General features: G+C 53.7%; 6 protein-coding genes across 6 annotated transcripts; 4 read left to right on the top strand and 2 right to left on the bottom strand.

Annotated features, from left to right (window-relative positions):
* Window positions 1-331: 331 nt before the first annotated feature.
* Window positions 332-841, top strand: VTN77DRAFT_7894 (uncharacterized protein; the record flags this gene model as incomplete). The annotated part of the gene is made up of 1 exon (XM_069424331.1): window positions 332-841. The coding sequence occupies one exon, from the start codon at window positions 332-334 to the stop codon at window positions 839-841; it is 510 nt and encodes a 169-aa protein (XP_069275005.1).
* Window positions 842-3550: 2709 nt separating this feature from the next.
* Window positions 3551-6557, top strand: VTN77DRAFT_7893 (uncharacterized protein; the record flags this gene model as incomplete). Its single annotated transcript, XM_069424330.1, has 3 exons — window positions 3551-3949; window positions 4024-5156; window positions 5225-6557. 3 exons carry the CDS (start codon window positions 3551-3553, stop codon window positions 6555-6557), a joined length of 2865 nt encoding a protein of 954 aa, XP_069275004.1.
* A 789-nt stretch (window positions 6558-7346) lies between these two features.
* On the top strand, window positions 7347-8152 carry VTN77DRAFT_7892 (uncharacterized protein; the record flags this gene model as incomplete). The annotated part of the gene is made up of 2 exons (XM_069424329.1): window positions 7347-7881; window positions 7956-8152. 2 exons carry the CDS (start codon window positions 7347-7349, stop codon window positions 8150-8152), a joined length of 732 nt encoding a protein of 243 aa, XP_069275003.1.
* A 462-nt stretch (window positions 8153-8614) lies between these two features.
* On the top strand, window positions 8615-10490 carry VTN77DRAFT_7891 (uncharacterized protein; the record flags this gene model as incomplete). The annotated part of the gene is made up of 2 exons (XM_069424328.1): window positions 8615-10136; window positions 10186-10490. The coding sequence occupies 2 exons, from the start codon at window positions 8615-8617 to the stop codon at window positions 10488-10490; spliced, it is 1827 nt and encodes a 608-aa protein (XP_069275002.1).
* Window positions 10491-12091: 1601 nt separating this feature from the next.
* VTN77DRAFT_7890 (uncharacterized protein) lies at window positions 12092-13496 on the bottom strand (the record flags this gene model as incomplete). The annotated part of the gene is made up of 3 exons (XM_069424327.1): window positions 12092-12807; window positions 12875-13312; window positions 13376-13496. 3 exons carry the CDS (start codon window positions 13494-13496, stop codon window positions 12092-12094), a joined length of 1275 nt encoding a protein of 424 aa, XP_069275001.1.
* Window positions 13497-14906: 1410 nt separating this feature from the next.
* On the bottom strand, window positions 14907-15911 carry VTN77DRAFT_7889 (uncharacterized protein; the record flags this gene model as incomplete). Its single annotated transcript, XM_069424325.1, has 1 exon — window positions 14907-15911. One exon carries the CDS (start codon window positions 15909-15911, stop codon window positions 14907-14909), a length of 1005 nt encoding a protein of 334 aa, XP_069275000.1.
* Between the last annotated feature and the right edge of the window lie 638 nt (window positions 15912-16549).

Here is a 16549-nt window from a genome sequence, read left to right as displayed (position 1 = left end):
CCTCCTCCTCCTCCTCCTCCTCCTCCTCCTCCGTCAGGAGGACTCGGTGGGCGCGATCCCGAGAAGAAAGGTTGAGCAAGCCTGGCAAGTGCGCTGGTAGCTCGGTTGGAATAGTATCTGTGACTCTGGAACGGCGCTGGAGGCGGCGGCGGCGGCGGAGGAGGAGGGGGAGCGGCGGAAGCGGGGGAGCTTTCGGAGGGGCGGTTTCGAGGTGGATCAGCCATGGTGACCTCGGATCGAGGCTGAGCAATAAGGGATTAGGAGGGGAGCTCCATGGCCAGGCAAATTGTGCACTTCACTTTGAGACACGTCTGTGCCTGGAGGGGCGGGGATGGATGGGAACGGTTATTCGCTTGTCAACCATCCCCAGCCCAGTCGGAAGAAAGGGGGACGCGAGAAAGCGACGACTGGTTATTCGGCTGGGGTGGCCGGTGATGGCGAATTCTGTGCGATGGATTTGGAAAGCAAACGTGATCACGAGTCTTCCCGTTCGAGGAAGGGACGGTACGAGGAGGAACGCGTTGGGTTGGCCCAGCTGACGTACCGTCCAGTCCAGATCTGGCCCAATGCGGAAACAGGCGGCAGAACGTCGCGGGGGCGGAATGCGGGAACTGCCGAGATCCGAAGCTATCAGGGAGGTACCTGCCGAGTTAGGGAACTCCTGTTCTGGACCTCACCTGCCGTTCACCTGCAACAAAACGACACCATCCTCTTTAACAATAATGATGATCTCCAGGAATCGACTCCCAGTCCGACAGTCCCGGATTTTGGACCGTCAAACGGATGGCACATTGGGAATCGTATCGCCTTTCTGACAGCAGGCACCAATCAAGCCACTTAGATACCTAGATAAGACGACTAACAAACTACAAGGCCGTCGTATCTGTCGGATACTTGCATGCACACTGGGATCGACGCGGCAGCTGTTGTCTGGCGGTTTGCCTGTTGGGCGTTTTTCTTTTGTCTGTTGACTGTCCCTTCCTCTCTCTGTTCCCGACTCATAGATGGTCGAGGCCCCAGGGCGCATACTTGCAGCCAGCCTGCGAGGCGGCCACTAATCAAGGCACTTCCGTGAACCCGGTGGTCGCATGACATCCAGGATTATGTTTCAGGGGACTATGATGATAAGATTGTATGGGAAAAAAAGGAATATAGCAAAAAAAAAAAGGGAAAAAAGGAAAAAAACAAGGAAATATATAGGTCGCTGCCAGGATCTTCACCCCAGATCTGATATTAGCCGGCTTATCTGCCGGACAGACATGCATGAGAGCGTCAAAGCGTTAATATCCACCGGAAATTTTATCTACTTTCGAGTAGGATGGTGATCCAGATGCGTAGACAATCCTTCGTCCTGAATACGGAGTACGGAGTGCTCTGTACTCTGTAGATATATTCATTCATCTACCTCAACATGTCTTGCTACCGATATCGTCAAGTTTGTTCTCATCACTCCTTCCCGCTCATCTCTCTGATTTCGGCCCGCGACAGACACTTGACTGCATATAGCTAAGCCATCGGGATGCCATTCTTTATGTGGCAGTCCACACCGAAATTCTGTCCTGCGATATCTCCCCGGCACCGCGGACACTACCGGTGCGGGACGATGAACCCCGGAGCCAGGGAGACCGGTTGACTGGGGTGCAGAGGGTGAATAATGGCAGAAGCGATGGAAAGTTTGCCTAGGAATCTGAACTCTACATACGGCGTACTTGTGGCTTTGTCTGGGCGGTGTGCCGGCTGCAGGGCTGCAGAGTCTGCTGCAGCGTGCTCTGGATGTATCGACTCGTCTAGTCTTGCTCAACTCCCGGAGTCAGGCCCCGGTTCCCCCGCGGCAGTCAACACCAACCAGCACCGTGAGGCTTGAGCAGTGTTCACGGGTCAGCACTCGACGGAAACTCTAACAACGGTTGACTCTGCTCCTGCTGCTCCTAGTGGTATGTTGGTTTCTGACAGCTGGTCGATGTCTTACTCCGTATTATTGAGCCTTGGTTTGGGGCTCCATCAGGCGGAGTCCGGCCACACCGCCTGAGGATTGATGCTGGACTTGTCATTCTTATTGAACTTCCTTGTTGCCCGAAGAAGACATACTCCTCTCGTGGCTGGCTAGTTTTCACCGCATCCCGATGTGATCAGGATTCGTAACCGATCAACAGGGCGATTTCGTGGACTCGTGATTCCTGGCGTCGGCAGGTAGATCCCGGCATGGCTCCCCATCGCCACGGATACTTGGAATCCGGGATCAAGGCGCAGAAAACAGATCTGTCTCAAACTCTCTGCAGTTCCGAAAGGTGGCTGCTGTGTTGTGCATGCGTGATTCAACAGAGTCCAGTCTACTTCCAGAGACACAAGGGAGAGAAAACAGGGGAGGGGGAAAGAAAAAGGACTATTTGTAAGAAGAATCATAATAGTTGCTATTATTATTATTACCTCGTTTTTAAGTAGCGTGTGCTGTTGCACACTGCAGACTCAGCTCGCGTGCTGTCAGGGGTTCGTTTTGAGAGCAGCCACGATCTCGGGACAACCGGGAAGCTTGGGTTGACCTGCAGCAGCAGTTAGTGCAGTGAGCGACCTGCTCCAGACCCGAATCCTCGACGTTGGGCCCCTCCACTACTCCGTATTCCGGAAGGAGTATGACCTCAAGGCCCGGCAAAAGACATATCTTTGCCTGCCCTCCCTCCTCACCTGAAAGATGGGAGAGAATCAGGGTGGCCAACTCCGTTCTGCCATTTTTTTGCCTCCTTCCAGGCAATTGGCTGTCTCCCGCAGTCCTGGCGACTTGACCCGATCAACGTTCTAGATTCCTACTTGCTCACGGGATCTGTCGACGGCCAGTTGCAAACTCTGTCCAGCCTCTTAGGAACTCTGGACTGCTCAAAGTCTAAGTCACCACCGAGCAGGAAGAGCCCAGACATTTGCAATTGGAACTCGGCCGGACGAAGCCAGACGGCGCGCTGGCCCGAACCCACTGGGCCGTCAGCTCTCCACTTGTCGGCGCCTTCCTTCCAAGGTTGTTCCGCCCAACAACCCGTTATTATTCTTCCTTTCCTCGCTCTCTTCTCTCCCGGAGAGCTTCCCTGCCCATATTCTCTGCCTTCTCGCTGCTTCACGGTGGCAGAGTTCTTTTAATTTTTAATAATTTATTCTTTCTGTCCTTTTTCTTCTTCTTCCTGTTGTAATAATCTAATCTCTTGGTCTACTTTCTTTCTGTCCCGTTACGGCACTGCCTTCTTTGTACTGTACCTGTACCTAATTCAATCCTCTCTTGGAACGCCATCCTTACAGCGAGATACCGCTCTGGCAGTATCTTGTGAGAGATCCTTCGCTTCCATCGCCTGTCCCTGGACCACGTTTGTATATTCACATGCCCAGAAGATATTCCATCTCCTGACGGTCCCTTCCGCCCTCTTGTCTCGCGCCCTCCACACCTCCCCTTCACTGTCTCTACCGATCGCAGAGTCACCGGTTTCACAACGAGATACCGTCTGTGCAGTGACATGGAAACACAGTGATCGCTCCTTTTTCTGGATTTGTGAGGACAATCTTTGGAGGAATGACGATCATGGATACTTCAGGCACGATGGGCGATTCCTCGGGACTGCATGCAGTTGCACGCGATGTGCTTGGCTATGTGCATGTCGCGTCTCCCATCGGCCTTATACTTGTCTTTATTGTGTCATTTGTTGTCAACTCCATCATTTCAGCCAAGCAGCTCACCCCTAAGCGTAATTCTGTCGTGTCAGGACCTGGCGGTCGACCGTTGCCCAAGAGGACGAGAAGCACCATGGCAGTGGTGGCCCGAGAACGTCCAGATGTCTCTCCCAACCTCAAGCTGGTCTTCAAGTGGCTGTCGGTGGGGGTGCTTCTGACATACATTGCGGATGCTGCGGTCAACACGGCCCATGTGATCGTCGCCCGATCAGAACACTGGTGGCGTGGTCAAGCCGTGGTGGTAAGCACGCAACAATCGACACGCCCACCTCAATGATTCTTCCAGGATGCAGCTACTGACTTCAACTTTTCAAGATCTATATCGTGGGTTCATTCTTCGTGCACGCTGTCATTCTGATCTCGCTGCTGGATACCAAGCCCTCGCCGACCTGCGCCCAGTTTGTGCCCTGGTTGGTTGCCATTCCAGTCGAATTGACCATCCTTGGCGCCTCGCTGGCTATCTACTCCACCCCGCATCACGAACCCACAGTGGGAGATCCCCATGGCGGTCCTCTGCGGAAAGGGATCACCCCATGGGAGACCGTCGAGATCGTTTCCAATTCCGTTCGCATCGTCATCCTTGCCGCCCTGGCGGTCCTGTACATCCTCTGCGCCATTGGGCAAAGATCTTCCAGCCGGAAGGCGCATCCTCGCTTAGCAAGCGATTCTGCGGAGACAACCGGGCTTCTGGGAGCCGAGGCCGGTGCTAACGGAGATGGGTACGGTGCTACCCAAGCAAACGGGAATCATGCTACCCCTGCTCAGAAGCCGGCCGATCCATGGGTCCGTCCGACCACCATCCCCTCCACGAGCTGGTGGGAGTATCTGAGTGGTTACTCCTTATTTTTCCCATACCTATGGCCGTCCAAGTCCCGCAGACTGCAGCTGGTGGTGGTCGTCTGCTTCCTCCTGATCCTTCTGCAGCGGGTCATCAACGTTCTCGTCCCGTACCAAGTGGGAGTGATCACGGATATCCTGTCCCAGGAGGAGGGCGAACATTTTCGGATTCCTTGGTTTGAGATTTGCCTGTATATCTTCTTCCGCTGGTTGCAAGGAAACCAGGGTCTCATCGGTTCACTGCGGTCGAGCTTGTGGATTCCGGTGGGCCAATACTCGTATATGGAGCTGTCCACGGCGGCGTTCGAGCACGTCCATGGGCTCAGTCTGGACTTCCATCTGAGCAAGAAGACGGGTGAAGTGCTGTCAGCCTTGAGCAAGGGCAATTCGATCAACACCTTTCTCGAACAGGTCACGTTTCAAGTTGTGCCCATGTTGATCGATCTCTGCGTCGCCATTGGCTATTTCCTGATCGCGTTCGACGCTTACTACGCGCTCGTGGTGGCCATTGTCACCTTCTGCTATCTCTACGTCACGATTCGTATGGCCCAGTGGCGAGCGGAGATCCGCAGGCAGATGGTGAATGCTTCCAGACAGGAAGATGCTGTCAAGTGAGTGGAACTAGTCTTCGACACGCTCCAGGAAACCAGCCTCCTTTGCTAACCGCCTGATTTTGCAGGAACGATTCTATGGTGTCTTACGAGACCGTCAAGTACTTTAATGCCGAGCAATACGAGTTCAACCGTTATCGCGGCGCCGTCAACGATTTCCAGAAGGCGGAATACCATGTCTTGTTTTCTCTCACGTTGATGAACACGTGCCAGAATACCGTTTTCATGCTGGGTCTCCTGATTACCTGTTTCATCGCTGCGTACCAGGTGTCCACCGGCGAACGCAAAGTGGGACAATTCGTCACTCTCTTGACTTACATGGCCCAGCTTCAAGGACCCTTGAATTTCTTTGGGACCTTTTACCGGTCCATCCAGTCGGCATTGATCAACTCGGAGCGCATGCTGGAACTCTTCCGAGAGCAGCCCACCGTGGTAGACAGTCCATCTGCGTCGACTCTGGAGACCTGTCGTGGCGACATCGTCTTCGACAACGTCGAATTCTCGTATGATGGCCGAAAGCCGGCGTTGAACGGATTAAGCTTCCACTGTCCGCCTGGCACCACCACGGCTCTGGTCGGGGAATCGGGCGGAGGGAAATCAACCGTATTCCGTCTCCTCTTCCGCTTCTACAATGCCGCCAAGGGAAGTATCCGGGTCGACGGTCACGATGTTCAGAGTCTGACCATTGACTCCCTCCGACGTCACATCGGAGTGGTCCCGCAAGACACGGTCCTCTTCAACGAGACCTTGATGTACAACCTCAAGTACGCCAATCCAAACGCGACTGATGAGGAGGTGTACGAGGCATGCCGCGCGGCTAGCATTCATGACCGAATTCTCGGATTTCCGGACGGCTACCAGACCAAGGTCGGGGAGCGCGGTCTTCGTCTTAGTGGTGGGGAAAAGCAGCGCGTGGCCATTGCTCGGACGATCCTCAAGAATCCGCGGATCATCCTCCTCGATGAGGCGACCGCCGCTCTCGATACGGCCACGGAGGAGCATATCCAAGGGGCGTTGTCGACTCTATCACGTGGACGCACAATGCTCGTGATCGCTCATCGGTTGAGCACCATTACCACTGCCGACCAAATCCTCGTCCTGCACGATGGCCGGGTCGCCGAACGGGGCACCCACGAGGAGCTGCTGGCGTTGAAGGGCCGCTATGCGAGCATGTGGCGTAAGCAGATTCGTGCTCAGAAGGCGGCGGCTGAGGCGCAAGTGCTGCAAGACCGCGCTCAACGTCTCCGAAGTGCCTCGACCACTGCCGAGGGAGACGACAGTTCCAGTCAGTCGGAAGAGGAACGGAACGGGACGACTCATCCGACGCCGGCTCGAGAATCGCCTGGTCGTCGTTCCAGTCGGGCGGCTGACAACCATCATTCCTACGGGCGCTCGTCTTAATCCCAGCTGACTCAAAATGGCTCGTGTCATTTTCAGCCGGCCATGATACCCATGATATTCCATCAGTTAAAAAAAAGTCGTTTGACGAAGGGCGTGATTCTCGGGTTGAACTGGCAGGGAACGCATATGGCGAAGACAGTTATCTCTATCTTTTTTTTCGGGGTTTGTTTTATTCTTTGCGTTGACTTTTTTTTCTGCGTTAATGGGACGTATGATGGCTGTCTGGACTTGATGACGTTCTTGACACGACTGTATGAAGACCGCATTTCCTCCTCTCCACTGCTCTATGTTTTTTTTTGATGTTCCTTCTTTCCAATTGCATGCTTGCTCTCATTGAGGGCGGCCGTCTGATACCAACCTTTAATATCCCAATGGTGTTTGTTCGTGCAGGCAAAGGGGGGCGGGAGGAAAAGTGTTTTCGTAGAAGATAGACTCTGCGTGGGCGGTCCCACCGAGTATCTCAGCAATGAATCCACAAGTACTAATTAAAAATATCCTTGACGTATGAATCTGTCCGATGGTTGATCGGCAGTGGGCTTTATTTTTAGGCCAATGCATGCTGGGTTCGTTGGTCGGATGTCTGCCCCGGCGTTCCACTCCGTCTGCCAAGGAACGAACCATCATTTCCTTGCTCCCTCCGTCCAAGCAGCATCGGCAGTCCAACCTCACCTCGTTTGGTCCGTGGACAGCTGCCATCTCAGTATCTGCTGCGGCATGGCTCCCCTTTTCTCTTGTACTTGATCTTTCTCTAGTAAGGGTTGACAAACGAACCCGTGCTCAATCGCCCCAATGCACCCTCCGTCGCCGCAGCTTCTGCGCGCTCTGCGCACCTCGATTCGTGCCGACTCCAGCCTGAGCTCCTGTCAAGCATTATGCCACGCTCGTCTGGCGAGTCCTCTATCAACGTCATCATCTCCACTGGCCTTTACATCCCGCCGCAATAACAGTAACAGGTATCCTGCAAGACCGCCCCGGATCGTGCCTCGCGCGCAGCCTCCCAAGCCCCAGACTCGCGACCGCGGCCCACGCTCGTCAGAGACAACTCAAACGGACTTTGGCGAGTTGAATGTGCTGGGGAACCTTCCCACGCCGGCTACGGCCGTCGACGCCTGCCTGAACGATGGTTTTCACTTGAACAACGGCATCAAGGTGACTGGGGGCGATGGGGTGCTGCTGGTGGGCGGGGAAGCGTTCTCCTGGCGGCCCTGGCAGGCGTTCAATGGTGGCAACACAGATGTGAAGGGCATGATGGTCAATGAGAAAGGGCAGTTTGAGGTCGCGGAGGAAGTCTGGGGGTTGCTGGGGTTGGTGTGGCCCCGACCTGGTGAGTTCTCTTCATCTACTCTGCTTATTTTTTCAGTTGCACTACTGGCTAATAATAATTGTGTTTTTTAACAGACCTCCTGATCCTCGGTCTTGGTTCGTCCGTGTTCCCTGTGTCGCCCGAGACCAAACGACATATCAATTCCCTGGGTATTCGTGTTGAGGTGCAGGACACCAGGAATGCAGCGGCACAGTTCAATCTGCTAGCAACCGAACGTGGTGTCACAGAGGTTGCGGCTGCTATGATCCCCATTGGATGGAGAGGACGGTAGTGAACGAGGCTGCAGTTGATGGAAATGGTATCTGGTTGTAAAATTCAGATTTACGGTGATAGAATTGTGATTGTACGACTCTTCACTGCTATTCAGGTTAAACAGATTAATTAAGCCTGGAGATCCTGGCTACATCCTGTAGATAGGTTTTGTACAATATCTCATACTGTATACCCAAATACTAAGACTCCTGAGTTAGATATAATGAAATAGAAAGAAAACAAGACAATGTTGACCCATTGGGGCTCCCAACTACAGTGATGACAGTTGGAATTACTTTGTCTGGGCGGTCACGTCACAAGACCGACCATGCAGTCCCCTAACGCCGAACCCGCCCACCTCACGCAGGCTGCTGGTTTCAGCACCTTCTTCAACTCATCACCGCCATCTCTCTCTCATTCAGATTTCTTTTTCATCGTCTTTCTTTTTCATAGTTTCCTTTTGTTGCTTCGTTAGGAAACTATGCCCCGTGAGGAGCCTCTCCTGGCTCCGCGCCAGTCGTCGGAGCACTCCTCCTCGATCCGGCACGAAGATGAGGAAGATGCCTTGTTGACAGGCGAGCGGGTCGACCGCTCTGACCAACAACCCCGTGGATGGGCCTTCTGGCGACAGGTCGGTCTCTTCACTTGGGCCCTCGTGGCCACCGTGGCCGTCGTCATCCTGGCCGTGGCCTACCAGCACAAGCTCAGCACGCAGAAGCACGACTCCCAACCGACCTGGGGGCCCGGCGGCAAACCGACGGGCAAACGCAATGTGATTTTCATGGTGTCAGATGGCATGGGACCGACGAGTCTGTCGTTGACGAGAAGCTTCCGACAGCTGGAGCTGGGGCTGCCGCCGGGCGATACGCTGGTGCTGGACCAGCATCACATCGGGACGTCGCGGACGAGGTCGACTTCGAGCTTGGTGACCGACTCGGCAGCTGGCGCGACTGCGTTCTCTTGCGGGCTCAAGAGCTACAACGGCGCCATTTCGGTCTTGTCGGATCACTCGCCCTGCGGCACGGTCCTGGAAGCGGCCGCCCAGGCCGGATACAAGACGGGTCTGGTGGTGACGACCCGGATCACCGACGCAACGCCCGCCTGCTTTGCCGCCCACGCCAACCTGCGGCAGTACGAAGACCTGATTGCGGAGCAGGAGATTGGGGAACATCCGCTGGGCAGAGTCGTCGACTTGATCCTGGGCGGTGGGCGATGCCATTTCTTGCCGAACACCACGGAGGGCAGCTGTCGGGCTGATGACCGCGACCTGATCAAGCAGGCTGAGGCGAACGGGTTTCACTACATTCACACCAGGAAAGAATTCGACGGGTTGAGTATGGGAAGGGATGCGAAGCTCCCCTTGCTGGGACTCTTCGCGGAGCGGGACATTCCGTATGAGATCGACCGCCGACATCTCGACGAGGAGTACCCGTCCCTGGAAGAGATGACGCGGACGGCATTGACGGCTCTCAGCAAAGCGACCGAGAACAGTGACAAGGGTTTCTTTATCATGATCGAGGGATCCCGCATCGACCACGCCGGCCACGGGAATGACCCGGCGGCTCAGGTTCACGAGGTCCTGGCTTACGACAAAGCGTTCGCGGCGGTGCTGAAGTTCCTGGAGGAGGACTCGACGCCGGGAGTGTTGATCAGCACCTCTGACCACGAGACGGGTGGGCTGGCGACAGCCCGGCAGCTGCACAAGGCGTACCCGGACTACAAGTGGCTTCCGGGGGTTCTGGCCAAGGCGAGCCACTCGTCGGAATATCTGCATGCGAAGCTGAAGGAGTATCTGAACGGGAAGGGCCAGACGGACGACCGTGCTACGCAGCGGGCATATATTCGCAAGCACTTTCTGGAGAAGGGGCTGGGGATTGACGATGCCACGGACGAGGAGGTGGACTCGTTGATCGAGACGGACCCGGTGTGGCCGGCCAGCTACATTTTTGCCGATATGATCAGCCGTCGGGCTCAGGTGGGATGGAGCACGCATGGTCATTCTGGTGAGTAGGACTACAAGTGTGTATACAATCGATGCTAATTATCTGCCAGCGGTTGACGTCAACATCTATGCGTCCTCCACGAAGGATGCCTGGCCACTGGTCGGCAACCACGAGAACACCGACATCGGCGCTTTCCTCGCAGAGTACCTAGACGTCGACGTGAAGAACGTCACCAAGCAGCTGCAGCTGCTGTCGCAGACGTCTGGGAATTCGTGGCTGGGCGATCCTCTCGGCGCGGACGTGCGAGTCGACCAGCTGGACACGTATCACGGCGATTTTCGAAAGCGGGATGGCCTTGTCGACGATGAAGTGAATTCTATCCACGGACGAAGCTGCGGGTGCGGATTTCATTAGACGCGATTCGATTCCAGTACTTTAGTACTTTCATTTCGACCGGTTCGTTTCCATCTTCTCCTCCCTAGTTTCTGGTCTAGTCTGCTCAACTCATCCTACGGGATATATATACATACCTATAACCAACTTGTCAGCAGGACATGACTGCTTCGTTTAGTTTAGTTTAGGACATGGAGAATGGCGTGGCGTTCTTTTACAAGTCAGTTAGTTGACTTGTCCTATTCTATTCTATTCTATTCATTAGAGCTATAATTAATTTCTTTTCACCCCTCTTTTTGAGTCTTTTCTTTGTCCAGTTCACTACCAACGTAGGAGTACTCTCCGATTTGATCAATTGACAACGTCGCAATCATCCATATGATTGATGTGTGATGATAAATAACAATAATCACGGATTCCTAGGAGGTATATAAGAAAGCGCGCACAAACAAACACGCATTGTGTATGTGTGATGTACAAGGGCCATAATCCATCCACATCGACGAGCTGATTTAATAACTTGCCTAACTACAGGGCAGGGGGCAAGACAAGAACCGTTACGGCCATCCCAACCACCACCACCACCACCATCACTACTAGCAGTCTGATTGTTATAGCTATGGCTATGGCCAATTGCCCTTAATTATCACAGCGATATGTATGTACTGTAGGTAGGTATTGATGGTGGCAGTGTATCGCATATATATATACATATACCTAGTTATCCTTTTGGATTTGTTGGATTTGCTGGGTTAGAGTTCTGGGGTTTCTTGCTTGCTTTCTCTCTCTTCCTGTCTCTCTCTCCTGTAGACTCGTAGACCGAAGAACCTTTTATTTTTAACAGAGGTCAGTAGGTAGGCAGGTACATGTTGTCGAAAGTAAGAGATAGATGCACAGACCTAGGCATAGACCTTCAATTACTGATAATTAATCAATGACAACGAACATGAAACTAAAATAAAACAAACTGCAAGATCTATTATTACATTATGAGTACTAACTACCTAAATATTAGCTATTATATTACTCCGTAAAGAGAGCGATTGATCCAACTTTTATTTTTTTATTACGTTGGATCTGCAGTGGATAGATTGATGGAACCCTTCATGGCGACAAGGTAAGATTTATTAATTAATATTACTCGATTGCGCATGAATATATAGGGTTAGTTTTTTTATTTATAGTTTTACGGGCAGGAAGAGATTTTCTTTTTCTTTTTCTCTTATTCTTTCTTTTTTTTTTCCTGAAACAACAGCTTTGAATTAAAGATTAAAACTCAGACAGACAGACAGACACCATCTGAACATATACATACACAATGCCAAAGCTTCATGAATATCGATCGAATACTGATCTCAAATCAAATCATGACGGATAGACAAAACCTTTGCACCAGGAAAATGCACCGCTCAGGCATGAACACATGTGTTATTACGTCCCCATATTCAAGGTAAATAATTAAGTAATCACATCAGTCGGATAAAGAATGAATGAAGAACTGATCTGGGTATTTCAGAAAGAGAGACTGCATGGGTATGTGTTTGACATTGCCATCCAGACCATGAATATTCGGGAATAATCGCATTTGGATATCGCGAGACCGCCAAAAATATACAGTTACATTACATAGTCACCAGCACCACCACCGCAACCAACACCGCGAACATGGAGCCTTTCAGCACCCGCTCGTTCGGCGAAGGGGCGCCGTTCCCCTTCGTGTCGCCTTGGCTGAATCCCGTCTGAGACGAACCCGAGGCCGAGGACGAGCCACTGGCGGCCTCGCCGGCCGCACCTGCGCCACCGCTCATGCCAGGCACGCTGTCCGAAGCCGTAGCCGCGGACGAGGCAGTCGCCGACCCAGCACCGGCCGTCATGTTGGTGCCGGTCGCCTCGAACGAGGCGAGGACGGTGTTCTTGTTGGTGATCTCTACCGTGTTGTTGGTGCCCGCCGCGTTCGTGTAGATGTAGGACTTGTCGCCCTGGATGTTGGCGCCCGCCGGAGGGTCGTAGCACTCGATGGTGATCTGGCCAAAGGTGGCATAGTCGTAGCCGTGCTCCTTGATATCCTGGCTGTTCCAGTCGATCTCACCACCGGCCCAGGCGATCGTACCGGGAGCGTTGGTCGGCAGACCAGCGGGCCAGATAGACAGCTGAACACGGGCCGGCGTTTGTGGGTACTGGTACTGCTGGGTGGTCTCATTCCAGGTGCTCGACCGCTGCAGAGTCCTCACGGAGTTCCCGTCGATGGACCAGGTGATCTGGTCGGGAGTCCAGTCGATCTCGTACGTGTGCCAGTTGTCAAAGGTGTCGGTGGTCGAAGCATTGACCTCGTTGTCATCTGATGGAGTTAGTCAGCTAGACATCTCCAGACACATCACACAGCGGGAAGAAGGGACAGGACATACAGTCGAGGACGCCTTGCCAGTAGTAGTTGGTCTGAGCCGTCGTCAATTCGGTGCCGACAAACTCCCAGTCGATTTCGTCCTTGACGTCCGACAGCAGGATAAAGGCGGTGACGACACCGGAACCACGGCTGGTCTTGAGCTGGGCAGAGACCTTGCCATACCACACATAGTGGTTGTTGGCCAGCAGAGTGCCGACGGTGTTGGGAGCCATGGTGAGCAGGAGGGTGCCATTGTTGATCAGAGGCTGGCCACTGCTCACCCAGTCGGCGGCGGTAGCATTACCAAGGTACTTGGTGTTGGGCTGGACGCTGTCCAGGTTGTCCCAGGTGTATGTCTTGTTCACGCAGACGGGGGCGGGCGCGCACGAGTCGAGCGAGTTGGAGGACAGCGGATCGCAGCCACCCAGACAGTAGGCTCCCACTCCACATTGTCCGTACTCTACATTCCAAGCTTATTGTCAGCCATGTGCTTGTGACAGCCTACAAAAGGAAAAATACTCACGGGAGCAGCATGGCGTCTCTTCGGGGCACTTCTGCGTGGGACTGCAGCTGATGGGGCTGTCTGCCATCACGAAAGACGCAGACAAGGCCGCCAGGAGGGCGGCAGCAAGAAAGCGGACCATGGTGAGATATGAGGTCGATATGTCCAACAGATCAAGTAGTACAGAGAATCCGTATTATATATTAAAAGGGGTATGTACGCAGAAAAATATGTCGACACGAAACGAGAGAGACCACAGTGCGGACAACGATTGACACCGTCACTGCAGATTAAGAATCGCAACGAGTGCGAAGAAAAGAGGATTATTTACTGAGCGAGTGTGGGAGAAAAAGGCCCCGGGAGAGCGAGGGAGGTGGATGAAACGACGCCGGGAGAGAGCAGAGGGGGCCGAGAGCGAGGAGTTCGTTCACTTTTAAGGGTGACGCTGGAGCAGTGGAGTCAGCAAGCACGACTCCCCGGACTGGTGATGCGCCCCCAGCCGACTATTAATTATTATTGGGCAGGCTGCGATGCGATTATTTGCAGCGGCCACGATGGTTGCTGTTAGTGCCCAGCTGCGAGGGGCCGGACTGCCCGCTAGGTTCGCTACCCGCGCTGTTTGTGCTGCACCGCTTCCTCTTTCGGTGCTTTCTGGACCGACAGTCTGCCACTAGCAGGTGGGCATAAAGCTTGTGTATGCACTGCGTAGCCATCGCCTCTTTTCAGAAGGACGATGACGCAGTAAGCACCGTTATCAAGAGTCCAATGTGGAACAATGCTACAACGCTTCCAACGCTTCCACGCTTCAGCATGACGTTGGTGGATCTGCAAGGGGGGACACTCGAACTTGCCCAGTAGGCAGTCTGTCAGCTGAAACTCGCAGGAATCAATCAAATTCATCTTCGAGGGAATCTTTTTACTGGTGTTCGATATTTTTACTGTTCTATAATTATCGGGCAATCATCACCACTGCCTCGCGATCCCGTGACCGGAACCGTGGCTCGCCGTGCCGACAGAAGAAGACGATTCTGCGAATGAGGCTGCCACGCGTGTATCCATGGATCGCCTCCTGTCTTCTCGAACTTTCGCATTGACCAGCTGCAGCATATCAACTTGCAAAGACAGACAGAAAGAGAGAAAGAAAAGAAAATGAAAAGAAACATCGCCATTCCCCTTGGCGACAGAACTACGGAGTAGAGTCGTTCTTGCCACGCCGGAGCCGGAGTCTTCCCACCGTTCTTTCCCGTTTCTTCTTGCTGACGCACTCCCACATGAGGTCTTTCCTCTCCGGGAAGTCATCATGTGACCTCACCCATAGTGCTGAGGGAGTTGCATTCCAAAGCCATTTGTCCTCAGTATTCAGATTAATAATTGGGGTCTTTGGAGTGCTTCTCCTTCCTCCTTTTTTCCCGCTTATCGGAATTGCGCCTTTGCTAGCAGTTTTCCAGGACGTTGTCATCTCGAATGATCATGCGACTTACAAAAACGCGAGACACGGACTATATATCTACTTGATTGACAACTATGGTACTACTAACTCAACAGCAACATCCTACGCTCGGATGGGGAACCGCTTCCAGGCCTCTTCGAATCCCGCTCCACGGATGAAGTCATAGTGCTTCGTTCCCTCCATCGGCTGCGCGCTGCCCGAGTCGATCGCCGCGATGCCCGCCGTCAGGAACATGGACTGCTTGACCCGGAACTCGGGTAGGTGGTCGTACGGCTGCGAGACCTGCTGCGTGTGCGCCATGCACCGGATGAGCTTCGACATGTGGCCGTCATCCTCGTGGTAGCAGGCCCGATCGAACACCTCGTCCCAGCCCTGGTTCGCCAGCTTGGACGGATGCGACGACAACCAGTCCAGCCGCAGCTCGGGGCTGCCTTGTCCTGCGTACGACAGCAAGTACACCCGGCCGGTGTACTCGAGCAGCCGCGCCTTCTGGGCCCGCGTCAGCGATGGCTCTGCCAGAAACATGGTATGGCCGATGCTGGAGGTCACGCTGTGCAAGAGGAAGAAGTCAAACGCGCACACATAGGGGGGTCGTTGCGCTCCGGCGGTCAGATATACTGAGTCGACGTCAGTGACGAATAACAGCCAATACTTGCTTTTTCCTGGGGTAGTTGAATGGGTAGAGATACCAGCAGTATTCTGTAGTTCAGCCGTCGCACGCTCCAGATCGTTGGGATCGACCCGATAGCGAGCGGCCACTCTGCGGATCTCTGGCCCAGCCTTTGCGAGGACGCCATCTCTGGCCGGCTCCAGATCAACACACATCTCGCCCGTGATGGGTCTTTTCTGGGTGTGGTAGTACAACGTCGAGCAGTTACGGATCACGTCGTCGGCGCGAGCCAGGTCCACGCATGAGCTGAGCGGCAGAGCAGGTTCCTCCGCCTTTTTGGCCAACTCCTCAGCCGAGGTGAGATACTCGGTATACCACCAGTCGTGGTGGACACAAGCCTGGGCAAACCCCTCGGCTAGCAGCCGCGCCTGTTTGAATTCGAGCGCCATGCCGATGTGGATGATGCCGTGGACGTACCCTAACCTGTCATCAGTCATGATTACGAATCTTATATGCTACTGACCCATATAGATGCGACAGAGGATATCGTTGGCAATCTCACTACCGTCCACCAGATACTTCTGCAGCACCGTCTGGTAGCCATATTCGTTGATCTGATCCTCGAAGAAGCGTGCAAAGTTGAGGAAGTTTTCCTCGCGTCCCAAGCATCGCTTGAAGATCCGCGGATCGGCCATGTCTTTGACCAGCGGGTCTTGGATTGTCATGGCCTGTCTCTGATAGAGACCATTGCGTCCATGCTGCGACCGCAGGGTATCCGGCTTTGCGCCCAGCGCCCAGATGGTGATGTCGTGGTGCGCGATGTGGTTGTGGAAGTACACCTGCTTGTTGTTAACTTGGGCTGATCAAGACTGATCACGACATGCGTACCCCCTTCTGATCTTCTGTGGTCGTGAAGATGTGGTATTGAGAGTGGTTCTCTTCCAGAAGCTCCTCGAGCGTTCGGGAGCTCTCCTCGGTCACGTTTTTGGCGTGCATCAAGCCAGCATGTTTGACTGGGTCGAAATGGAAGTGCGACGTGCTTTCGAGCTCGAGGGCCATGTTGTTGCCGAGTATGTAGTCTATGCGTCTTGTCTATTGATGCGTTTGAGTCGTTTAAATTGAAGAAAGACGTATC

Source organism: Rasamsonia byssochlamydoides (genome assembly GCF_041956645.1).
Source record: "Rasamsonia byssochlamydoides strain NRRL 3658 unplaced genomic scaffold VTN77scaffold_66, whole genome shotgun sequence".
Lineage (NCBI taxonomy): Eukaryota > Fungi > Ascomycota > Eurotiomycetes > Eurotiales > Trichocomaceae > Rasamsonia > Rasamsonia byssochlamydoides.
The sequence above is the reverse complement of the archived record's forward strand: the minus strand, read 5'-3'. Positions and strand labels throughout refer to the sequence as shown.